The following is a 26,586-nucleotide window of genomic DNA, read 5'->3' as shown; positions in this document are numbered from 1 at the left end:
GTGCGAAGTTGGGGCGGGTCGCTAGTTGTAACTAAAGGTAAATTAGCACCCGTACCACAGAGTAAAAATAATTAAGCGCTATCAAGACTGAAGTCACCAGAGCCTATCATAAGAACAGATAGATAATTTATTAAATACAATATTGAGAGATAAATAGAACTGTTTCACTTCTCACGTTCCAATTTTAATATGCTTTAAGTATAATTTTTCCATTTAGGTATTTAATTTTACTTTTGATCTATAGGGGAGAATTGGTATTAATAGTACAAAAAAGTTTTGAGATGTGTGTTGTTTTGAGGTTCCCAAATCTACTCTCTCACGCCATAAGTAAGCATTTTCACTGAAGCCTTGCAAAGTCAAATAAAGAAAATTCATCTTTATGATACCGGTTTTATTCCAAAATTCGGTGGGTTTGACATTAAATTTAAAAGTCTTTGACATTATAGTTTCCGGCCTCGCCACGGATCATTAGTAGAAGTCTCTCGGCCTCGCGTCGGCCCGTCTCGCTGGCCCCGTGCACGGTGCTGAAGTGCCGCTCGTTCGTGGCCTCGCCTGTCAAACAAGATAAATATATTACTCTACATAATTATATGGATTGGCAAGGTTTTAATTTAGTATATAAACTAAACTTCGTTCATTTCGGTTTCTAAGGTTTACGATGGCGCGTCACTACATAGTATAAAACAAAGTTGCTTCCCGCTGTCAGTCTGTCCCTATGTATGCTTAGATCTTTAAAACTACGCAACGGATTTTGATGCGGTTTTTTTAATAGATTCAAGAGGAAGGTTTATGTATAATTTGTTAACCCGTGCAAACCCGGGCGGATCGCGTGTTAGGTATGTATAAAAAATAGGTGTGCTTGGCCGCCGACGCCTCCATGTAGGAGCGGGTAACTCATCCATTTCCGAGCGGGTACCACGAGGCGTGCAGACTGCACGTGTAGCCGCGTATACACGACACAGACAACACTATAAGTATAGTTCACACACTGACCTGCGAACAGCACACGCGGCTCGCCCGCCGAGTCCAGGAGCAGGTAACTCAGCCATTTTCGAGCGGGTACCACGAGGCGTGCAGACTGCACGTGTAGCCGCGTATACACGACACAGACAACACTATAGTTCACACACTGACCTGCAAACAGCACACGCGGCTCGCCCGCCGAGTCCAGGAGCGGGTAACTCAGCCATTTCCGAGCGGGTACCACGAGGCGTGCAGACTGCACGTGTAGCCGCGTATACACGACACAGACAACACTATAGTTCACACACTGACCTGCAAACAGCACACGCGGCTCGCCCGCCGAGTCCAGGAGCGGGTAACTCAGCCATTTCCGAGCGGGTACCATGAGGCGTGCAGACTGCACGTGTAGCCGCGTATACACGACACAGACAACACTATAGTTCACACACTGACCTGCAAACAGCACACGCGGCTCGCCCGCCGAGTCCAGGAGCGGGTAACTCAGCCATTTCCGAGCGGGTACCACGAGGCGTGCAGACTGCACGTGTAGCCGCGTATACACGACACAGACAACACTATAGTTCACACACTGACCTGCAAACAGCACACGCGGCTCGCCCGCCGAGTCCAGGAGCGGGTAACTCAGCCATTTCCGAGCGGGTACCACGAGGCGTGCAGACTGCACGTGTAGCCGCGTATACACGACACAGACAACACTATAGTTCACACACTGACCTGCAAACAGCACACGCGGCTCGCCCGCCGAGTCCAGGAGCGGGTAACTCAGCCATTTCCGAGCGGGTACCACGAGGCGTGCAGACTGCACGTGTAGCCGCGTATACACGACACAGACAACACTATAGTTCACACACTGACCTGCAAACAGCACACGCGGCTCGCCCGCCGAGTCCAGGAGCGGGTAACTCAGCCATTTCCGAGCGGGTACCACGAGGCGTGCAGACTGCACGTGTAGCCGCGTATACACGACACAGACAACACTATAGTTCACACACTGACCTGCAAACAGCACACGCGGCTCGCCCGCCGAGTCCAGGAGCGGGTAACTCAGCCATTTCCGCGCCAGCGGGTACTGCGGGGCGTCCAGGTTGTCGTACGTGTAACTGCCGCGCGTGTACGGGTTCAAGTACCATGCCGACCTGGAAAACAGGTATGTATTGAATGATTGAAATTAGAGAAAACTGTTCGTGATGAACGAACGAAATACTTAACTCGCGTTTTGGTAAGAAAACTGATGTATGGAGTTATAGTAAGTCGATTTGGAACTGGCCCCGAGCGGCTTATCCTTTGTCTATTGTTAAGTGTAACCGCTCGTGCTTCTACATGCCTAAAAATATAGTTGGACCGTTTTTACCGGTTACTGAATTACCACTCTATGGAGATTGCAATAGGGTTCAAAATGTACTAATGGAAAAATATTTTTCTAGGCTGTATGTGGTCCATTTGACTCGCCGGCACTCAGTACTACGGTTACTGAGTGCCGGCGAGTCGAACGCTACAGAACCAGTCTAAAATGTGTCATCGAGATGCGTAACAGAGGCGCGTTATCGGAGAGCGCACTTACACTGGTTTTTTGAGCGTTGGAATCTTGGAATAGCCCGCGCTCAGGTGCCAATTAGAATAAATCAAGGCCATTTTTTGCAGGTAAGTAGCACGTACGGTTTTACTTAACAATAGACAAAGGATTAGCCGTCGGGGCCTATTACAAATCGACAAACTATACCACTTTTTACGGGGTTTGCCAGAGAGCTAAGGGATCGCATCCGGAACACCACGCTGCGCTCAAAAACTCAAATAAAAGATGTAGCTCGAAAAGCGGCAAAGTTAAAGTGGGACTGGGCGGGTCATGTCTGCCGCATGCCGAATGACTTGTGGGCCAAGATAAGCACGGAGTGGGTACCCCACGAGTCAGACCGCGGATCCGGCAGACTTCGTCGGCGATGGTGGGATAACTTGGACTGCTTTTTGAGCGACTGGCCAGATATAGCTCAGAACCGGGATGAATGGAGGAAGAGGGGGGAGGCCTTTGCCCAGCAGCGGGACACAATAGGCTCACAATAATAATATAATCCATAGACGGGTATTCTGTTCACTTTTTCTACAATAGTCCCAATGCCTGCTGAGACCGGTTCATGGGTGTCTATTGTTGCACCTGTGAACGGGTCCCAGCAGGCGTTTTACATGACATTAAAGCTCTCCAAAGGGCATCTACGTGTTGGATCTATATCCCCACGCAAGCCTATCAAAAGACCGGGATTTATAGGCCCGTGATCCCAAAAAAGGAGACAAGGATAAAAACTGTATTTTTTGAAATAATAGAATACAATGGTTTTTAATTAAAAAAAAAAAGGAGATACAAATATAATACCACTCTTTCTTTACTTATATTTCTCTGTGGTTGGTACCTAAGGAAGCCGGTGGGAGCGGGCACGGTGATATTCAGCGCGTCACCCATGAACCGCTGCAGCAGCGCCACGCACTTCGTCTTCACGATGTCTTCAGGCAACTTCTCAACCTGGTAGGAAGATAACAATTGAACGTCAAGCAATCAGACTTAGCAGTTTGAGAATTAACTCACTCGAGAACCCGATAAGGTCCTCGAAATGACGTAAAGTCGGGAGACGCGCGAAACTTGCGACGGCAGATATGGCCGTTGCGCATTTTTTTACGTTTTATCTCAATTACTCTGAAAATTTCCTTGTTTTAAATTTTGCTCGTCATATCCCTCGGCTACGTCACTAGCTATTTTATAGGTACTGTAAAATTATACTGCTATAGTATACAGGAACGATATACAACTGAAAATAAATGAAAATTAAACATGTTTTCGTGATTTATTTCTATCGAGACAACTTTAACCTTTTAATAAGGATTTGATTGGAGTTTCCTCTTGCAAAAATAGTCTAGTTTCCATGTGGATTGTTTCATGGCATTTGTCCTTGATTAAAACGTATAAGAATTCAATATATAGGTACCTATATAGGTATGCTACAATTTTAAACACCACTGACACCACGCCAGTCGTGCGCGGCGCGGCATTGCGAACCTTGTCGGAATGCACGAAGGTTTATATTAGGCTGCAGCTGCACGCGTCAGTTAACGTCTTTGGCGGTCGCAGGATTTACGACCTTACCTGTTTAGCGACCTCGCCGCTGGTCCAGAGGGTCAGCGTGTTGCTGGACCCCATGGGCGGGTGACCTCCAAGTATCCTGGTCGTCCAGTAGTCTTCAGCGGGAACTTTTTTCTTGTCATCTCCTAAAAAAATAAAAATTAGTTGAAGATGTTTATTCTACCAGGCCAACTAGATCAACTTAATAAATAACAGCAAATTTTCAAAGTCTAGACTAGGTCAAATGGGGTATCATTTGGCTGTATGTTTCAAAGTATCTCCATACCAAATTTCAACTAAATTGGTTCAGCGATTTAAGCGTGGAGAGGAATTTTAAGAAAAGTATTTATTTCATATTTCATGTTTTTTTTACTTCGGAATGGTGTCATTATGATATCATAAATGAATTCGGCATCCCCGATTTACACGAAAACGATACCAAACTTGGCTTATTAGTAGCTTAAATTATATAGGTAGATATCAAGATAAAAGTTGAGAGCCCCCTTAAAATTATCTTAATCTTGGTGGCTCAACTTCTTAAATCCATCCTTGGGTCCTAAGGACCAATCCTGGAAATCTTTTGTTCACGCAACGCCGTGTTTTAGGACCTACACCTTCGGCTAATGTAATGTTTGGAATCACCTTTCCAGATGAAGCCAAACAGCGCGATATCCTTAGGCCACCAGGCCTTCTCAAACGACAGGATCACCTTGCCGACGACGCCTATGCTGACTTTTTCTATGGCCGTCTGTTTTTCTAGAGGCAAGGGCGGTGAGAAGAGCGTGGCATGTCTGAAAAGTCATAATCAGCCGTAGGAAAGATGTGGAAAGTTTGCAAAAATTTCACAGGAGAAAAGGAAACATTAATTACAAAATGGTAAATTTAATGCCAAATCTGACTGGACAGATAGGCTGAACCAGTGTTGAACCAACACATGTTTCTGTTAGAAAAATACACTTTCATGATTGTCTATGCTCCCTTTCTATAAAAAGCTGGGTGACCATAGACTAGGTCTCTTTTTTATCCCGCCTATAGCTGTAAGTCATACCCATGAAGTTATAATGTTTTAAACTGGGGAACTGTCACTTTTTTTGCCATACTAATTTGAACCTTATCACCGAGACAGAAAGTTGTTCGTACCAGACTAGAGAAAACGGTCCACTTGAGATAGAAAAACCAGAGCCCTGTGTCTCACTCGCACATGTTGCCAATGTTAAAAAGATACCACTGTGGTAGAAATCATATCAATATACTACTGAAATTAATTACCTTCTTATACAATTTTAGTGCTATATTCAGATTACAGTTCTGATAACTTTTAAGTAATTTGTAAATAATTATGATGTCAATATTATTAACTGATTAAACCAAACATGCGCACAACAAATAAAGCATTTAAATTTAACATGGTAGAAATCGTAGTAACTTTGAATATGAATTGGTATCCCAAACTTTTCGTGTATTTTCAAAATACGTAAATGGCGCCGCTCAGAATTTATTCGTAAAATATTAAAAAAAATTGTTAAATAAAATGTTGTGTGAGGGGTTGTAGAAGTGAAAGCTATGCTGATTGTGGAATATCTTTTCACAGGTAAGTCACAATTATTCAATTTTACGATAAAAATACAAAACGATATTGTCAAACTCATTAGGGTGACTATGATGTCGGCACGATGTGGATCGATCTTGCAGAATTATTATTACGTACTTAATGTAAAAAAAGTTTACATAAATAGGTATATCTTTATTTCGGCATGTTTAATTATTTGAGTGACGTAATGAGAGCTATATAATTGCCAAAATTTAAATCCAAAGTCCTTAAACATTACAGATTCATATTTATGTGATTTAAACATAATATTTAATTACTGAAACGTTGGTTCAAACTATTTACATATATGTAATCGATTCTATATAGACTGAACACACATTTCCGTCTGTAGACAAAGGCGGCAAATTTGAAAATTTTGTTGCAATCACAGATCTACGATGAGTACGATGACGCTTACGCTTAATGAATAGCTGAAGTGTGGAAAAGGGAAGCCATCACGTATATGAACACACCATGAGTATGATATTGATAGTGATAGGTAGTTTGTAAAATTATTAAGAGCATAAATAGTGAACCAAAAGGGCCCTCCACACTAGGGATTGCAGAACCGGTACTGTTTAAAAGAACCGGGATTTTCGGTACCGGGCAAAAATGGAACCGGGATTTCCCGGTATTTTCGGTACTTTCGGGACTGCCTTCAAAAATCAGTTTTCACATCAATTTTCAGTAAAAAAAAGGGTAAAACGACCACGAATCTTTCTTAAAACAATAAAAAAGTAGCACAGTGAAGGTACACACTTCTTTTGTACCATAATATGTGTCTTTAAGTCACACAATCATTAATATAATTTGTTTTTTTTTCCTAAACTACATGATATTTTTACTATCTTTGTTGATTGGCAAAAGCTGAATTGTGGCTCAGTAATATCATCACTTTTTTAAAATATGTAAGACGTTTTGTGAAAAAGGATAAAAAAAATGATAATTTTCGCATGTGTTCAAAATGGGATGTGGACCTTCGAACATATAATAACAGAACTACTACTACTACTACAATACGACAAATCAAGAAATTATTCAGCCAGAATTATTAATTCATTTAAAATATCATTATCATATGTGAGTTTCTTATAAGTACCGTGTTTGAATTTGAATTAAAAGTAGTATTTTATTAATTACAAAATTGTCTCTAGTTAGTATACAAATATGAAATAACTAATTGTTCGTATAAAATTATTTATCGTACAAACATTTATGCCCTTAAAGCAGCGGTCGGCAACCCGCGGCCCGTGAACCTGCCACTTGCGGCCCGCGAGCCTCCCTGGCTATTTTGTATGTAATATTGACAAACGACAATGTCAGATAACGTCATAAATATTAACAAAGTGCGGCCCGCGTCAACTTCGTTAACTACTATGTGGCCCTTGGCTGGTAAAAGGTTGCCGACCGCTGCCTTAAAGTATCAAATTATGCAATTTTATATTGTCGGCATTGTCAAACCCATTGACTTTTTTTTAATTTATTTTAATGTAGTTGGTCAGCCGTAAAAGTATTACCATCAGCCTTAGATTGATAAAATATATTTATTTTCTTTATAAAACATGATATTTCACGCTAAGTAACAGAAAGCAGTCAAATATTGTACCGGAAATTTTAGTCCCGAAAATCCCGGGAGTACCGGGATTTTAATTTTGAAATCCCGGTTCTTTGCTTGGCTCTAAATCCCGGGAATTCCCGGTACTTTCGGTACCGGTATTTCCCGGGAGCAAACCCTACTCCACACCCGGGCGCGATTCGCGGCGCGAAGCCGCGATTCACGCACATAGTCTAGAGGGGGCTAAAGAGAATTTAGAATTCTCTTTGATCTAACTCTAATATGCTTATCTTAGTGACAAGCGCCTTAGTTAAAAACTGTAATAGACGGGTATACCGGTCCGCGACCCTGGACATCTGTCTCGCTCTCACATATAGCTGTGTTTTTAATGGACGTACGGCGGACCACCTTCGTCACAATTATAGCTGGTCAACCAAATCTTGTCATTAAAAAAAGGCGCGAAATTCAAATTTTCTATGGGACGATATCCCTTCGCGCCTAAATTTTTCAAATTTGCCGCCCTTTTTCTACTGTCAAGATCTGGTTGACCAAGTACAACAATGATCGCGATCCACTACGCTCATCCCATCTGTAACAGCTTTTATAACTGACTTACTTAATTAAAGTGGTATCCAGACGGGACTGATCAAATCAGTCGATTTGATCAGGAAATTTGCATTCCATAGATAATTACTATGAAAATTGGAATTTATGTGTCTGCACCTGCTGATTCGATTGGAGAATTTCATCAGATTGGCGAAAAATTGTCTTGTCTGGATACCACTTTAGTAAGGTTGTGTGAAGCGTTTTACAGAAGAGAAAAAAATCTATATCCATCCCTTTTCTGGAGCATTTATACTAGCATAGGGAAAAGACAGTATGATTCTCTACGACTATGCACGAATGAGAAAATTTTTTGGCCAAACTATACATTTAAACTTATCCTAATATCCCACATACATATGACTTATGGTCACCCTAATTAGAACGAGATGCAAGGCTCTGGTTTGACTTCTCATGTGGACACACTTTTTGGCCCGTGTACTCGATCCAGTTTATTCTCTAGGTCCGTGGTCATACCTGTGTCGTCCTAATTTAATTTAATGTGAAATTACTGAAAGTTAATATCCTCAAGCTTGAAGTCAGTACAGTCAGTCAGTTGTTGTAATACCTAATTTAATTGCAATACAGTAAATGTGCATGATGATGATTGTTTGATTTGTGTCCGCCACCACTAGAAAACCTTCCTGCGCCTATGCACTCCGCTAACAGTTTCAAACTGGAAAGAAACACGACATGCAGGTTCTGCCAGGAGTCAGTGGAGACTGCGTTGCACATTCGTCATTCTCTGTTCCTGTGGACCACTAATGTCAAAAAGAAGTACTTAGGTCTTAGTACTTGCAACCCTATGAGGTACATAACATTACGGCCCAAAGAATCTGGAATTTCATGGATTCAACGGGCATTAGTAGTGAATTTAAAAGGGCCGTCACAATATATCACTGCTTGGTCGACGTGGCAATCTAAGGCCTACTACACCCCAATAATAGGCGTGTCACCACCTGTCTTACACAATTTTGAGACTGATTGTCACGGCAGGTGTCCGCTAGTCTCCTTAGTCCATTATCCAGTCCATCCAACATTCAAATCTATAGCCCATGACCTTAGCTCCCATCGCAGCACAAAAGTGCTGAAATAGTCTTTGCACCTGGCGGGGACCATCTCCGGATGTATCACATTGTGCGTTCGGGGATGGTATCCGCCACGTGTATCCCTTGCTTTTAGATTAAAGTTCTTAAAGGGCCTCTGCGCTGTTGGCTTCGGTCCCACGCACGCCTACCAAAGGTCCGGGATCCCATGGTCCCGAGATATGGAAAGACATACAATAGTAGATTGTTAACCAAGGGATGAAAGGCACTCACTGCTGCCGAGGTAGTTTAGCATTTTTATAGTAAATCTTGAGGGTAATTACAATTAACAATTTAGGCAAAAGTATCTTTATTTATGGAATGGGGAGTTAAATATCAGAATGGAAATTGTATTGGCAATGTGTGAAGTCGGTGGAGGGGGAAGTGGCGCTGATCGTCACAAACACAGGTTTTAATCTTATGGAATCTCCGATATTACACTGATTTAAACTTTCACGATTTTTACACATTATTAAATTATACAACGGGACTTAATCGCGTATCTAAGTTTTCAGATTTACCTCCGACGTTTCGAGGACGGCGTTGTCCCCGTGGTCTCGGAGAAGACTGGCTTAAGTTGACATCAGCATCGTCTAACCGCGCGAGTTTTTCGAACTACCCGCACTTGGTCTTGTTTATCCGCTTGAATACCATGGATTGCGATTAAATGATTATGATTATGATTATGATTATGAACGTTTTGTCACTCTGTCGACACACAACACTAACGATATTCGATTTATCGACTGTCGATATTCGTTTACGCTTACATTTACTAATGACTGGATTCCATGTGGATGAGATCTTGAAACCCTCGTCCCGATTGAAATTACTATGTTTTTTGATTTCAATGGCTTCCCGTACTTTCCTGCTGTAGAAATGACGATCCGTGGACAGGATTTTAGGATTATGCAGCTCAATCCAGTGGTTTGGTCCTGACTCCAGTAAATGCTCAGCCACGGCAGACTTGTTCACCTGACGATTTTTGACAGCTGCAATATGTTCCTTAACTCTTTCTGCTATTGTGCGCTTTGTTTCTCCGATATAGGAACTACCACAACTGCAATCAATTTTGTAAACGCCAGGTGACTGATACGGAATAACGACCTTAGGCTCTCTGCTACTTTGAATAAAGGAGTGTACACCGTCTTTATAGAGTACTTTCCAAGTACCGTGCCAACTTTATCGGTTACCCCTTTTACCCCTTTTAGCAGGGAGCCTAATCGTCGTCATTTCGTCATTTCTACAGCAGGAAAGTACGGGAAGCCATTGAAATCAAAAAACATAGTAATTTCAATCGGGACGAGGGTTTCAAGATCTCATCCACATGGAATCCAGTCATTAGTAAATGTAAGCGTAAACGAATATCGACAGTCGATAAATCGAATATCGTTAGTGTTGTGTGTCGACAGAGTGACATCCCTAGTGCGCAAAACGTTCAAGCGGATAAACAAGACCAAGTGCGGGTAGTTCGAAAAACTCGCGCGGTTAGACGATGCTGATGTCAACTTAAGCCAGTCTTCTCCGAGACCACGGGGACAACGTCGGAGGTAAATCTTAAAACTTAGATACGCGATTAACTCTCCGATATTAGTACTAGCGGCAGCCGCTTGAACTAACTTTACTCCATAATTATGATTTAACGTAGAAAGTCCGACAAAATGAGGGCAGCACCAGTCGTGCACGTAGCGAATAACGAATCAATTTAAGTATTTAACCCCAAATTTCTATTGCTTATCGTTAAAAAAATTGTGTAGTCGTACTTGGAACGTAAAATGCTCTAGTGCAGAAACGTATAATTTTCTGCACACCTTTTAGAACAACAATGACCCTCTTTCAGAGCATGAGAAATGAAAATAATAATGAGATAGTTACGTGGCTTTCAGCACTCCAAGAGACACGGTCACTACGACATATTTGGCGGTGTAGGTGTTCCCATCTTTGCACTCCACGGTAACAGTCTCGTTGGGGTGCTGCGGAGTGGTGATGCGGGTCACCTCCGTGTTCAGCTGCATGTCCAGGTTCGGGAGGCCGGGGCCGTTGTTGTATTTGTTCTGTTGACCAACAGCGTAATATGTCATTACTAATTAATACAAGAGGTAATGAATACTATTTATGTAGGTACTTCAATTTATAATAAAAAGTAGGTACATCGATTATTATTATGTAAAGCAATTATGGCACCAAATACCTACATGAAAGAGTTGAATTTTGAATATAACAAAATGAATACCCATAATTTTCACATCACCTTTTTTTCCCTGCTAGGAGGTATCAAAGGCACTTTTCTGTTCTGGAACACTTTTTTTTACTTTTTTGCATTATTAGCGTAAATGAGTCGCTTAACTTCAAACTCGGGTAAATCCATCTGTCAGGTTATGCGATTTTGGTATTAAGAAAAGGTAATAGGGTAGGGGCAGTACGTGTCACATGTTAGAAAAATTATTTTCACCTTGGGCGGTAACACTTTTGAAGCTCTCACTACGCTCATGATTCAATGCACGCCCACGCCACAAAAGGGGAAATTTTGCCGTAAATAGGTAGTAAATATGTCTTGTGACACAATCTAGGTATTAGGGAGGGTGAAAAATGGGAAATAAAGCAAATTTCAAAGCTTAAGTGATGAAATATCCTTTAATGGGGTTGGCTAGTTAAAGTATATTTAGCAGATGGCGCCATCATAGCTTGCCCTGACAATCCCTAGAGTTGTGTCAAATTTATGTTTTTTTAATGCCCTGGCATCCAGGGCATTAAACAAATCTCAATAGGAGCAAGCTATGATGGCGCCATCTATGCAAACCTTTGACAGTTGCCAACACTTTCACTCTTCTAGGGATAATTTAGGTTTCAGTCAATATCCTCTCGGCAGGCTGAACAATTAAAGAACCTCACCGTGCAATAGACACAGGCTAAAGATAAAGATAAAAAAAACCGGCCAAGTGCGAGTCGGACTCGCGTTCTAAGGGTTCCGTCCATTAAGTCCAACTCCCGCTTGACTGCACAATTGCACGGATTATGTGCATTTTTTGTCAGACATATCCTAAGAACTAAATATGTTAATTTTATCACAATTATAATAACTCTACTGGCGAAAGTGTTCCCAACATCTTTATTTATATGAATTTAAAAGTGGAAAAATTACTCTCTTGGGTGAGACTTGAACTCACGGCGTCTGGAGCTCAAGTGTCACCCAAGACAGTATTTTTTCCAATTTTTAATTTATTCTGAGCATAATAGCATCGGTCGCAGACATTTCTGCTTCTTAAAAAAATAATTAAATTGTATGTGTATATATATCAAGTCCAGAAGTAATTTATTAATGTTATCTACAACCAGAGCCCGTACCATGAGTCACTGACAGTGTCAAAACTGACATATACGCTATCCAGAACGTAATTTACTTTCTATAATACATCTCGTTCGCACTAATATGCGAGTACGAGCGAGATGCATAGAAAGTAAGTTACGTTCTCGATGGCGTTTATGTCAGTGCCAAACTGATGGTAGCCGTAGAGAAGCATAACAAATTATCAGAAATTATCTAAACATACTTAAAAATCCTAAAAGCTGCTTACCGCTCTTACAATGCAGGTACGCCGTGAGACACAAAACATTTTTTTAATAGGGTTATTTAAGAGGGTTATAAAAGAAAAATGTTTGATAAGTTTACTATTATATATACATAGTAGGATAACTGGGCTATTCACAGGTATTTTTTTTTCTAGAGCAAATCCCCATACTTTTAATTCTGTAGAGGAGTTTCGTAAAAAAAAGTGTAAAGATTTTTTATGAATTATGAATTTCTCGTATTTTTTGTATGGGTGAGTGAAAATTTAGTCACAGAAATGAATTCCTTATCCTCGAATTACACGAAAAAGACACCAAACTTGATATAGTTGCTAGATGTATGCAGATATAAAATTTAGAGTGAGGCGCGCCGGAGGCATTTCCCCCCATTTTTGAGTTACTCACAATGAGCTCTTTCATTTGAATTGTAACAAGATATAGTTTGAAAAACTTTATTTTTTAAGTTTCCCATTTACACCCCAAAAGTGGCTCCCATGTTTAAAATTCATTTGTTTGCGTTACATGGCCGTCTTTGAGTCACAAACTTGCATATGTATACCAATTTTCACCTTAATTGGTCCAGTAGTTTCGGAGAAAACATAAAAAAAAACCCGTAGGGGTAGGGTCAAAGACTAAGTAATTAAGTACGACTCACGCTTGACTGCACATTTCTAATAGGTTTTCCTGTCATCTATAGGTAAAGAACTATTTTGTGTATTTTTTTCAAAATTTTAGACCCAGTAGTTTCGGAGATAAGGGGGGGGGGAATGGTCATTTTTTGCCTATTTTCTTGAATAACCGCTAAACTATTTATTTTAAAATTATAAAAAAAATATATTTGAGATTCTTACAATGAGCCCTTTCATTTGATATGTAACACGATATAGTTAGAAAAACTTTATTTTTTAATTTTCTCATTTACCCCCCAAAAATGGCCTCCATATTTAAAATTCATTTATTTACGTTACACGACCATCTTTGGGTCACAAACTTACATATGTGTACCAAATTTCAACTTAATTGGTCCAGTAGTTTCGGAGAAAATAGTCTGTGACAGACGGACGGACGGACAGACAGACAGACAGACAGACGAGTGATCCTATTAGGGTTCCGTTTTTTCCTTTTGAGGTACGGAACCCTAAAAATAGTTAATTCAAGTAGGCATATTCCAATGCGCTTATGAACGTCAAATAAAGCTACACCGGCTCCAACCCTACACCCCGTGATTTAAATCCCCCCTCAATTGGAGCTTACCAACATAATGTCAAAGAAAGTCGTGTATCCATGCCTATGCCAGCTGATAGTCTGCGGCCCGCCCAGCTTTTCGTACAAATCCCAAGTCGAGACGTCATTCCAATCGTTTGAAGCCTCCAGGTTGTTCGTGAGCAGGTTCGAGAACGCGAGGAACTCGGTGATGAAGTCCTGGTCTTTGAGCAGGCCTGGTTTATTCTTGGTGATGTATTCCATGAACCTAGAAATATGGGAACGCAACGTTAAGCCCCCTCCACACTCGTGCGCGAAGCCGTGAACGCGAGTGTGGAGTCGATTTTATAGATCTGCGAAATCGACGCCACACTCGCATCCGCGGCTTCGCGCCGCGATTCGCGTACGAGTGTGGCAGGGGCTTTAAGTTTAGAGCAAAGAAAATAGAGTGCATAGATATTTACTTTCATGGTAAATTATGTAGCCACAGTAAATTTACTGCCATCTTTCGACAGAAGATTAAAACTGTTAGTTCGACAGAAGATTAAAACTGTTAGAACGCGCTTTGACTTAGATCCTTATTCTTTTACTGATATGTGTCAATTTGTTAAATGTCAAAAATTAACGCCATCTACTCGACAGTGGGCCAAAGGTCATCGCCATCGCTCGAAAATATTGCACCATATTGCACCAACACCTTTGGCTTAGTCTCGAATTTTTGACACTTTTGACAATTGACACATATCAGTGAAAGAATAAGGACTAAAGACAAATGGCGTTCTAACAGTTTTAATCTTCTATCGAAAGATGGCAGTAAATTTACTGTGGCTATACATAATTTACTTTGACAATCCGCCTCTATTTCAAATTCTCTGTGGTATTAGCATAGAGAAATACATATAGTAAGACAAGAGTGCTACTCACTCCATACATCAGTTTTGGTATCAAAAAGACTATTATTTTCAGTGTCGACATCTAGCATCGAGTAGCTGACAATAGATGTAGCACCGACCGGAAAGTCTTATGTTGTTGAGCCTTATACTTACTTCTTAGTGACGAATGTGCCTAAAGCTTCTGGCGGATTAGGATGCTCATCCGTAAAGTCCAAATCCAGCAGCTCTCTCACCAGCGCCACGTCCGGTCTAGTGCCGTCCGAGCAGTAAGGGTCCAGCATCAGGGCCTGGGGTTTGGTGTCGATGTTGTGCTTGGTGGCCAGCGCGTACGTGCGACTGCTGACGTTGCCGTGGATCCTGGAGGAAAACACGTAAGCATAGATTAGTATATGTTAATTATTACTCACGTAAGTGCGTGGAAATTCCGAAAGTTTATTGAAAAAAACCGACCAACTGCGAGTCGCAACCATTACGCAAAAACCGACAAAAAAATCACGTTTACAGTACAATAATGGTGCTACTTTCCCGAACTAGTGCGGGAAAGAGCACTTTCTGTGCGTATGACGAAAGTTTAAAGTGCCATATATAGGTATTGTCATAGAGAAAAAAATACATAGAGTGCTCACTCCATACATCAGTTTTAGTACCAAAAAGACTATTAGCATCTAGCATCGAGTAGCGGAACTATCAGTACTGCTACTTGACAATAGATGTAGCACCGACCGGAAAGTCTTATGCTGTTGAGATAAGACTTTCCGGTCGGTGCTATCTATTGTCAAGTAGCAGTAGGTACTGATAGTTCCGCTACTCGATGCTAGATGTAGACACTGAAATTAATAGTCTGAACTGATGTATGGAGTGAGCACTCTTGTCTTACTATATTTCTCTATGGTATTGTAAAACGTTGTACGATAGGTACACGTACGAATAGGTATAACTCCCTTCGGTCGTGGTTTAATGTATCGCCACTCGTTTAGAATTTCCTCTTTTCCGCACTTGTATCGTAAATAACTATTGTTGTAGGTATAGGAGCCCCGCTTGAATATTTATTTTATTTTGTTTTTAGTATTTGTTGTTATAGCGGCAACAGAAATATACATCATCTGTAAAAATTTCAACTGGCTAGTCTAGCTACCGGGGTACAAAGGTGGTTCTTACCAGTGTTGGCCGAAACGTTAATGCAATTAACTATTTCCGACCAATAACCATTATAAATTGAGCCGTAAACTATAATTGTCCGTTTACGGTTTACGGTTCAATTTGTACATTGCAATTAACATTCAGCCAACACTGATGGTTCTTACCATTCAGCACCCAGCTCCACCAGCCCGTCCCCAAACGGCACGGTGTGGACCCTGCCCCCGACCCGGGCCTGGGCTTCCAGCGCCAGCACCTTGTGACCAGATCGGGCCAGCTCGGTGGCCGCCGTGGTGCCGGCCGAGCCCAGGCCGATGACTATCGTGTCGTATGGGGAATTTGGACTGCAAGAACAAACATGTAACCGTCAAAAATATTTTTTGATACACACTTTTATTGCCGACTGTACCTACATTGCATGTCTATCAAGTAAGTACGACTCGAGACCTTTCAAATGAGCCTAAACTTAATGTTTATGTCTTCCCATCGAAGAATTCCGTTTGCTACCTTCCGACTGCCTCATCAGATCAGCTCCATGTTAGCATATTATTGCATTGTCTTCACAAATACCGAAGTATGCGAAATTTCAGCACAATGAAACACCTGGAAGTGGTTAAGTTACAATAAGATTTGAACCACCATATATACAGTTAGCAGCAGATAAGTTGCTAAGCGGGCGGGGTGTTCAAAATTACCTTGACACGCTCTTATTCTCATAACCAATAAAGTCGCGTCAAGATCATTTTGAACACCTCGCCCGCTTAGCAACTATTGGTGCTGACTGTACAAAGGGGTATACGCAGTGAAGCTAAATAAAAGTGTGTAATAATAAAAAACCTTCTTTAGACCGTGTGAAGGAAACCTATTGAATGGGTCTATCATTAGAGCATTTCTCAAATAATTTGTACATTTCGATCACATATTAGAATTCTACATATAAAAATTGGTATGCTGGTAAAGTACAGTATGAAGCTGAACAATTTCCACCATATTTCCCAAAATGTCCAAGAAAGTTTGTATGAAACATCCTTTTTAGGATTCCGTACCCAAAGGGTAAAAACGGGACCCTATTACTAAGACTCCGCTATCCGTCCGTCCGTCCGTCTGTCACCAGGCTGTATCTCACGAACCGTGATAGCTAGACAGTTGAAATTTTCACAGATGATGTATTTCTGTTGCCGCTATAACAACAAATACTAAAAACAGAATAAAATAAAGATTTAAGTGGGGCTCCCATACAACAAACGTGATTTTTGACCGAAGTTAAGCAACGTCGGGCGGGGTCAGTACTTGGATGGGTGACCATTTTTTTGCTTGTTTTGCTCTATTTTTTGTTGATGGTGCGGAACCCTCCGTGCGCGAGTCGGACTCGCACTTGGCCGGTTTTTTGTTACCAGATTTCCTTACACATTTGGTAACAAAAAAATTAAGGTAAAAAAGTTTTTAGTTAAACGGTTTTATTTTAATCAGAAAGTGTACCAAAAACTAGAAAATAAAAATTATTATACTAGTCGGAGTCCTATTATATACTACCTATGTCCCTTTCTCGACAGTAATCATGCAAGACGTGTAGCAAAATGTAGTCTTCTCGAGTCGGATTTTAAACGCCACTTTTCGATTAATCGGAATTTTATCTTAGACTAAAATAAAAACGTGATTAGTATTTAAAAATGTTAATACTTAATCCACTGACATATATAGTGTCGAAAAGTGGCGTTTAGAATCCGACTCGAGAAGACTACATTTTGCTACACGTCTTGCATGATTACTGTCCAGAAAGGGACATAAGTAGGTAGTATATAATAGGACTCCGACTAGTATAATAATTTTTATTTTCTAGTTTTTGGTACACTTTCTGATTAAAATGAAACCGTTTAACTTAAAACTTTTTTACCTTAATTTTATTTTTAAGTTTTTAGTAGCATTACGAGTAAATAAACATACTCGATTGCGCTTCCGCTGCAAGAACAATGGTTCAAGTGTCTTAATTGCGAAGGCCGAGCTCCACGTAGGGCCGAAGGGTCCAGAAAATTAGTGCTCAAACAGAGAACAATGGTTCAAGTGTCTTAAATGCGAAGGCCGAAGGCCGAGTTCCGTGTAGGGCCGAAGGTCTGAAGCGTCCAGCAAATTAGTGCTCAAACAGAGAACAATGGTTCAAGTGTCTTAATTGCGAAGGCCGAAGGCCGAGCTCCGCGTAGGGCCGAAGGTCCGAAGCGTCCAGCAAATTAGTGCTCAAACAGAGAACAATGGTTCAAGTGTCTTAAATGCGAAGGCCGAAGGCCGAGCTCCGCGTAGGGCCGAAGGTCCGAAGCGTCCAGCAAATTAGTGCTCAGAGAACAATGGTGCAAGTGTCTGAAATGCGAAGGCCGAAGGCCGAGCTCCGCGTAGAGCCGAAGGTCCGAAGCGTCCGGCAAATTAGTGCTCAAACAGAGAACAATGGTTCAAGTGTCTTAATTGCGAAGGCCGAAGGCCGCGAGCTCCGCGTAGGGCCGAAGGTCAGAAGCGTCCGGCAAATTAGTGCTCAAACAGAGAACAATGGTTCAAGTGTCTTAATTGCGAAGGCCGAAGGCCGAGCTCCGCGTAGGGCCGAAGGTCCGAAGCGTCCAGCAAATTAGTGCTCAAACAGATAACAATGGTTCAAGTGTCTTAATTGCGAAGGCCGAAGGCCGAGCTCCGCGTAGGGCCAAAGGTCCGAAGCGTCCGGCAGGTTAGTGCTCAAAGAGAGAACAATGGTACAAGTGTCTTAATTGCGAAGGCCGAAGGCCGAGCTCCGTGTTAGAATATTGTTATTCTATGTACAAATTGTATTACGTATAAAACTGACCTGTTTCTCTTTGACGTCCAATGTTGATAATATATTACACTAATTAAACACTTAACACAACATCACGTGAATTTTGCAGAATTTGTTATTTATGTGGGTAGGTACCTACGATACGAAACCACGGTTGACAAGAGAAACAGTAAGTTACCCTACTACTAAGATTTGTAAACTACTTTGAAGTGATTATATTTTGTGTTAATATTACTGATTAATAATTACCTATTTATAACGGAGTTTATTGAAAAGATGTTCTAATAGTTTTATTCTGCATAATTCGATAAATGGACGAGGTACATGAGAAACTACTTCTGTGACGTCACTTATCGAATGACAAGTGGCATGATCAACCAGTTGCCAGGTAGAAATGGGTATAAAAGGGACCGACCGATCCATTATTGAATCATTCTGCTTTGATCATTCTACTTTGAGCATTCTGCTCTGCGCGGCGGCACTGAGTTGATCATCGCCAAATGAATATTGAAAGTTAAGTATTTACTATGTTGGTAATTATTGTAATAATTATGTACTTACTTGATTAATTAGATGGATTAATTAATTACTTAATTAAATCGTCTCTTACTGAATTATAAACTAATAGTGATTGTATTTATTTGTTGATGATAAGGAGAATAAATTGGATTAAGTATTTAATTTAATAAAACAGTTTTACTTTCAATTACATCTGTTTATTATTTCATTTATCTTTACTTAAAACTGAAATAGTTATTGATTTAGCAGTTTTACATAATTATGAATCAAGGTAAATAAATAATTTAATGATAAGTTATGCCTTTGCAATTAATGTTGACTATTGATTTTGATTTTTTATTAATATTAAAAAAATATATATATTCATTAATCTAACATCCGCGTAGGGCCAAAGGTCCGAAGCGTCTTGAAGGTTAGTATACTAACGCAGAAAAAAAGAGAACTATAGTATAAGTATCTAAATGCGAAGGCTAAAAGCCGAGCACCGCGTAAGGTCGAAGGCCCGAAGCGTCTGGAAGGTTAGTTCTTAAACACGGAACTTAAGTTTCTTCGGCGCTCTCATACTTAAATGATTACTTGGGACTTCGCATATTTTCTAAGCTAGGGGTTATATAGTGTGGGCAGGCCACCTTGCATCATCAACGACTGAGGAGTTGTCAATAATATTTTATGGAGTTGTAGGTCATTTTTAAATGCAAATGCCCCTGCCCAATACTTCAAATCCTACTTTGAAATAAGAAATTTATTAATCTTGCTGGTTAAGGCAGGCAGTAACCCTGCAGCATCAGAACTGATGAGTTAGGAGGTCAATATGAAACGTAAATGCCTCTACTTAAAACTTAGAGCACTACTTTAAAATTGACACATTCTCCAACCGGTCGGTTATGGCAGGCAATAACCTTGCATCATCACGATTGAGGAGTTGGAGGTCATTATTAAATGCAAGTGCCCCTGCCCAATACTTAAAATGCTACTCTAGAATCAGAACTGTATCAATCCTGGTGGTTAAAGCAGGCAGTAACTGTGCAGCATCAGAACTGAAGAGTTGGGGGTCAGGAATAAGTAAGTCACCAAGGATTTGTTTCATAGCAACAATAATATAGTTAAACTAGCAAATCTGTACGACTCTCGGTTAAGGTAAGCAGTGTTTCTGCAGCATCAGGATTTGAAGACCAAAGGTTGAGAAAAGTCATTATCACGGGGACTTGATACGCATGCCAAATTTCATCGAAATCGGTTAAGCAGAAGTGGTCGAAAAATCGATTGCAAGATTTGAAGCACATATATGTAGATATATACGTATATACAAAGAAGATACGGGGTCAAGCTAAATAAAACCGTTTAAAAAGGAATGTTTCATACAAACTTTCTCGGACATTTTGGGAAATATGGTGGAAATTGTTCAGCTTCATGTACTTTACCAGCATACCAATTTTTATAGAAATCTAAGATGTGATCAAAATGTACAAATTATTTGAGAAATGTTCATTAATCGGTTCCCAAAGTCATTTTACATAACTTGTGTACAGTGACAGGTGTCATCTCCATACAATTTATAAATTGATTGGGGTTTTGGTTGCCACTCGGGAAAAATTACCAAAATTTATTTAATTAATTGTATTATATTTTATAAATATGAATATGTATATTAACTACACTAAATAGCAGTTTCAAAGGTATCGCGGGTTTAAATAAGGTGTAGCCATGTTACTATTTTAACTTGATATACCGCGGTGTGGCATCTAAAACTCCCAATCACTATTTATAATCCACGCAAACATGTGGAACATTAAGTATGTGTAGGTACATGTAGGTGCGTGTGTCGGTGTAACCCCAGCGATCAGGCGGTCTCACTGTCCTCAACGAGTAATGTATAAGTGAGGCTGGATGGTCAGTGTATAAGTTGTTGTTTTGGTTACACGGATTGTTGGATAAGCTAGAATTTAAATTATTCTGCTTGTTCGGGATGACAATATCATCGTATGATTGGGACCGGTGTTGAATATTATTGTTGCGTCGTTCAGAATCGGTAATCACGTGCCTACGGTTCCTAACTATTTCATTTCCGGTTTCCAAACGAATTAGGTATGATCTTATTCCGACATTTTTTTCTATAATCCCACTTTTCCACTTTTTATTTATAAGTGCTTTTACTTGTTGGCCTATTTTTAATGATGGAATAGAATAGAATAAAATTTATTCAGGACGCTTATATACAACAACATTTTCCAAAAACATGTCACAAAAACGGTTTAAAACGTCACTGAAAAGGTTTCCACTCAGCTTGATGTCAAGGTATCTTATGAATACCTTGACGCTGGTCTTCCGTGGAAACCCTTCCAAAAAAAAAAAACGAAAGTTCGTATATCTAACTAAACCTATGAGATATAATAATATATTTATATTATGTGAGATCAGACGCTAAAAATATGTATTAATATAAAATCTAATTGTAATTAGTCACATTTGTACAGCAGCATTACATTTATTAAGCTTTGGACTGTCGCGACGAACGCGATCCTCAACAAAATAGCAGGTAAGTGTATGCCTTGGACAGTTTTAATTGTTTACACTGGCAGCACTGACAGAATGTTTTTAAAACGGTTAACGAATCTTTGACAGTAGGAGGAAGAAGACGTTTTTTCCCAACGGAACAATGTTCGCGTGGCGGGAAGTAAGTTGCATAGAAAGAAAGAAGACCTGCGGGTTTAAATCGGTGAGTGTTAGAAATGTAGTTCACCAGTAATTGGATTAGAGAGATGAAGGGATAATTAAGAATGAAGAATGAGAATTAGAATAGAAACAGCCAAGAATAAGCCAAATGGTTGTGAGTGGACAGGGTCGGGCTATACGGGGAGTTGTGGAGGCCCGCGGCGGAGACAGAATCTCCGCCAAACAATCAGAATAGAAAGTACATTGTATTAGAATCTGAATCAGAGTATAAATCTTGAAATCACTTCATCTCTCACTCTGTAGTATTGTGTTGTGTATTTTCAGAGATATCTTGTCGTTATGTCTCGTTAGAACTCGGGCACGGTTTGATATTAAGGTAATAAATAATATTACTTTGGTTGTCAACCTTGCATATGTATAGACGTCACGACATGGACAAACTATCACACTCGTTGAGAACAACAAAAACAATTTTTTTTAAACTTTAAACAGTACAACAATATAATATACCTACATAAAAGATGTAGTATCGGCACTTAATTTTATAACATTTGGAAGATCATGAGCATGTTTATCATAATAATGTTTTTGAGTTATCTGTCTATCTTGCAACTTTTTTACAATATTTTGCTGAAATTTAGATTTAGACATAGTAGACGCACATGGTACTATGCTACGAAGAGTACGAAGTTTTCTTTTATATACTTAGAAGTTCTGCAGGTGAAGGTATGTCACTCATAGGTGTATTTAAAAATTCGAGAAGTGCTAGATTGAAGTCCGAATTAGTGTAAGTTGTTTTTCTTAATATGTTTTTTATCGTCTGTATAGGTAGGTACTTCGCTCCGCAAGACCATTCGATTGAGCGTATCTTGGAGATGATGTAATATGTTGGAACTTCCAATCACTTGAAAAACGCTCAAAAAGTTCAGAACGAAATTCTGGCCCATTGTCAGATACGAAGATAACCGGTATGCCCTGTCTTCTAAATATCGTTTTCAAATGACTAATATTTTTTTCTGATGTTAAAGATTTAATTTTGCCATCTTCAATAAATTTACTATAGTAGTCAACCACTAATGGCTCCTCTACACGATGGGCCAGCGCCGGCCACTCCAAGGGACGCATTTATGCGTTAGAGGGAGCAAGTGATATTGCTATCTCATTCTACCGCATGGCTGCGTCCCTTGGAGTGGCCGGCGTTAGCCCATCGTGTAGAGTAGACATAATAAGTATGACTCACCATTATAATGGAAAATGTCTGCCGCAACTTTATACCACGGGTTGTTTGATACTTCGTGCGGAATCGTCTCTTTACAGTTGACCTCCTATAGGATAAACAAGCCTGACAATGTGAAATCATATCAGCAATCTGCGAATTTATGTTAGGCCAGTAAATCGTTTCTCTAGCCCTTAACTTGCACTTCTCAACGCCTAAGTGATTCAAATGAATTTTCTTTAACATTTCAGTGCGCATACAAGTACTTAGGTAATATCTGGGTGACCGAGCTTCGCTCGGAAAACATATAAAAACTCGAAAATGCGCGTTTTCCCAGAGATAAGACCTAGCTAGATCGATTTCTCGCCCCCGAAAACCCCCAAATAGTAAATTTCATCGAAATCGTTAGAGCCGTTTCCGATATCCCCGAAATATATATATATATATATATATAAATAAATATATAAATAAACAAGAATTGCTCGTTTAAAGGTATTAGATTACTATTCTAGTGCCTTTTCAAATTAATCCATAAGACAAGGTCAACTCATCTCTTACGTCCCAATAACTACGTATATTTAAATCAACATCATTTTTATTAATAGGCCATCCCTTTTTAGGGTTCCGTAGCCAAATGGCAAAAAACGGAACTCTTATAGATTCGTCATGTCTGTCTGTCTGTCCGTCTGTCTGTCCGTCCGTATGTCACAGCCACTTTTCTCCGAAACTATAAGAACTATACTGTTGAAACTTGGTAAGTAGATGTATTCTGTGAACCGCATTAAGATTTTCACACAAAAATAGAAAAAAAAACAATAAATTTTTGGGGTTCCCCATACTTCGAACTGAAACTCAAAATTTTTTTTTTCATCAAACCCATACGTGTGGGGTATCTATGGATAGGTCTTCAAAAATGATATTGAGGTTTCTAATATCATTTTTTTCTAAACTGAATAGTTTGCGCGAGAGACACTTCCAAAGTGGTAAAATGTGTGTCCCCCCCCCCCCCCCCTAACTTCTAAAATAAGAGAATGATAAAACTAAAAAAAATATGATGTACATTACCATGTAAACTTCCACCGACAATTGGTTTGAACGAGATCTAGCAAGTAGTTTTTTTTTAATACGTCATAAATCGCCTAAATACGGAACCCTTCATGGGCGAGTCCGACTCGCACTTGGCCGCTTTTTATCGTTTTCATCAGGTGTTGGAGTTCGTTATCTTCGCGCGTGCATTTCTGTATTAATAAAAATGTGTATCTGTGAGCGGGTTGCATGCGGTCAACGCACACACCTGCGCTTGCGCTTCCAGATGATCGCGCGGGTCTGTGTCAAGGTCAGCACCCGGATTGTTATGACACGCCCGAGATAAGGTATCCGCTATGTATAGGTATTCCATTGTTCGTAGGTTAGTTTAATTTTACATAGGAAATACACTTATTTTGTACACTTCGCACTCAATTTTCTTATTACACCGGATACGGGCCGTAATTTAGTACAATATAATTCCGATTTCACGTACCTATATAGATTTACTCGACTGCGCCATGTAAAATATGTATTGTCTTTGGTATGGTGACGGAGGAATAAATGACACACGTAGGCTGGCTGTAAGACTGACTCTTTATTCATCTACCCACACATATGAAAGTATATATATGACTGGGTCAAAACTGAAATTCAAACCTCGATAACATTTTATTTTTACATATGAAAACTGAATGGTGTATATAAGTGTTCCGGACGTTTGTATTTTAGTTTTTATTTTATTTTGGGTAGTTCCATTTCATAACTTTGACGATAAAGAGGAAAACCCACCTCACCCCGTACCCCCGTAGTGCCTCGTATTTGGGGTGAGAGGGGTTTTCAACTTTTCATACAAAGGTGATTTTGGAAGATTGTTGGATCGATTTTTTTTTTATTATGAGTAGCTCCATTTTAAATTGGAAGACATTATTTTTGTAGTAGTAGCTGTAATATATGAGTATAATTAGGTAAGAGGGTAGAACCAATTCTCGGCGACAGATTAATGTATACCTACATATCATCGCTCTATTCGCTCTCTTTCAATAAATGATTGTTACCAAGTGGACGCGTCTTGTGCTTTCTCTCCCTTCTAGAAGTTCCTAGATAGCCAGTACATCCTAAAATACTTCAGTAGCCTTAAAATTCCATCTCACCCCCCCTTCATTCCTTCTCTCCCCATTCATAACCCAACTCTCCCCGCGAACCCTACTCACCCCATTTTACGTACCCACAGTAAAAATTCATTAACTTAATATTATTACTTATATCTTTTATGAATGTAGGTCGGCGTCATAAATCGTGACCTAGGTATACTGTTATAATTTAGATTAATAGGCAATTTTAGGTATCCTATTGCTTAATTATTAGGTACTTATAACATATAATGTTATCAACTTACATAAACATGTGACCGTACCGTAACCCTGTTTGCATATTTACATAACACGTTATTATGTCTCCGATTTGCTTTTATTGATAACCAAAAATACCTAGGTATAACAAATGATACAATACAGTCATTAAAAAATAGTAAGTATTACCTAGATTGTGTCACAAGGGAGGAAAATGACATATTTACGGCTAGGGCGTACACGTTTTTACCGTAAGGGGCTAAGGGCACACGCGGCCCGTGCCCAGGGCCAGGCGTGGCTCACTCCGCGACTTCGTCGCTTTGCTACAGGTAGCTAAAAGTACATCCGTTCCACACCAATTTTGGGGAAAGCTATAAGCCGCGCGTGGCGCTGTCGCCACCTAGCGGCCATATTTGTGCTGATCGTAACAGACGCGTTTTGTTAGAGAGTGAGTTTTCTGTACCTAGTACTATTATTTATTCTGTGCCAGGGCCCCCATCCTCAGGAGGCCCCCAAAGACAGACAGTAACAGGATATTTGATTACCTATAATAAACAGATCATAGTAAAAAAATGTTAGTTTAATAGCTTTCTGTACTTTCCAAAAGGGCACAAGAATTTGGGGCCCCAGCATAGTTTAAGACGGCCCTAGCGGACATAGTTTACGGCTAGGGCGTACATTGAATCTGAACATTACGAATCACGAGCTCTATCGATCCTAATGGGATAAAAAAATGTCCCAGACTTTTTTTCCTATTGTGTTACCATTTCACCATACTTTGTGTGGCGGTAACAAAAAGGAAAGTTTGAAAAATGTATGGAAATTCCAGGACACTTTTTTTCTCCTATAAGGATGAAAAGGGCTCGCGATCGTGACTAGAAATAACACAAAAGTGGCAGAAAAGGTTACAAGGTCCGTGGCCCAATATGCATATATTATTTTTAATTACCTACTGTTTTTTTTTCTTTATTTATCCCACAATCTATACAACATTAGTAACATTACCCATCTATTTCAATTTGTTAGGAAATTATACAAAAAATGATGCATTAAGGGTTAGCCGACAGGCTGATATCGTCCGGCGAACTGATAGTCTCATGAAAAACCCTTCAACCTTACCCCAACGCACCTTAAACCAGTTAAACCTTATTACAATGACTTAATGTCTATTATCACTTACCCGTCGGCTGGCGCCGCGACGGCCAAACCAAACACACACAGGAGTAGTGGGAGCTGCATTATGTACTTAACTAAATTGCCGCGAGACCACAAGTGACCTTTA

The 26,586-nt window shown here is 40.0% G+C and overlaps 1 protein-coding gene across 1 annotated transcript; it reads right to left on the bottom strand.

Moving 5' to 3' along the window:
• Positions 1-406: 406 nt before the first annotated feature.
• On the bottom strand, positions 407-26,543 carry LOC134660149 (spermine oxidase-like). The gene is made up of 10 exons (XM_063515867.1): positions 26,485-26,543; positions 15,892-16,068; positions 14,741-14,944; positions 13,746-13,962; positions 10,800-10,978; positions 4,733-4,881; positions 4,115-4,236; positions 3,387-3,496; positions 1,981-2,120; positions 407-552 (listed from the first exon to the last, which is right to left on the bottom strand). Exons 1-10 carry the CDS (start codon positions 26,541-26,543, stop codon positions 425-427), a joined length of 1,485 nt encoding a protein of 494 aa, XP_063371937.1. The 3' UTR covers positions 407-424.
• Between the last annotated feature and the right edge of the window lie 43 nt (positions 26,544-26,586).

Source organism: Cydia amplana, chromosome 26, assembly GCF_948474715.1.
Source record: "Cydia amplana chromosome 26, ilCydAmpl1.1, whole genome shotgun sequence".
Taxonomy (NCBI): domain Eukaryota; kingdom Metazoa; phylum Arthropoda; class Insecta; order Lepidoptera; family Tortricidae; genus Cydia; species Cydia amplana.
The sequence above is the reverse complement of the archived record's forward strand: the minus strand, read 5'-3'. Positions and strand labels throughout refer to the sequence as shown.

Bases quoted from the DNA above. Each gene is read 5' to 3' on its own strand.
- LOC134660149 (XM_063515867.1), bottom strand. From the start codon at position 26,543: ATGCAGCTCCCACTACTCCTGTGTGTGTTTGGTTTGGCCGTCGCGGCG. The intron at 10,979-13,745 runs GTAAGCTCCAAT...GTTGGTCAACAG, and splicing joins CTTTCTTTGACATTATGTTG to AACAAATACAACAACGGCCC. The intron at 2,121-3,386 runs GTACCAACCACA...CCTGTTTTCCAG, and splicing joins GCTCCCACCGGCTTCCTTAG to GTCGGCATGGTACTTGAACC.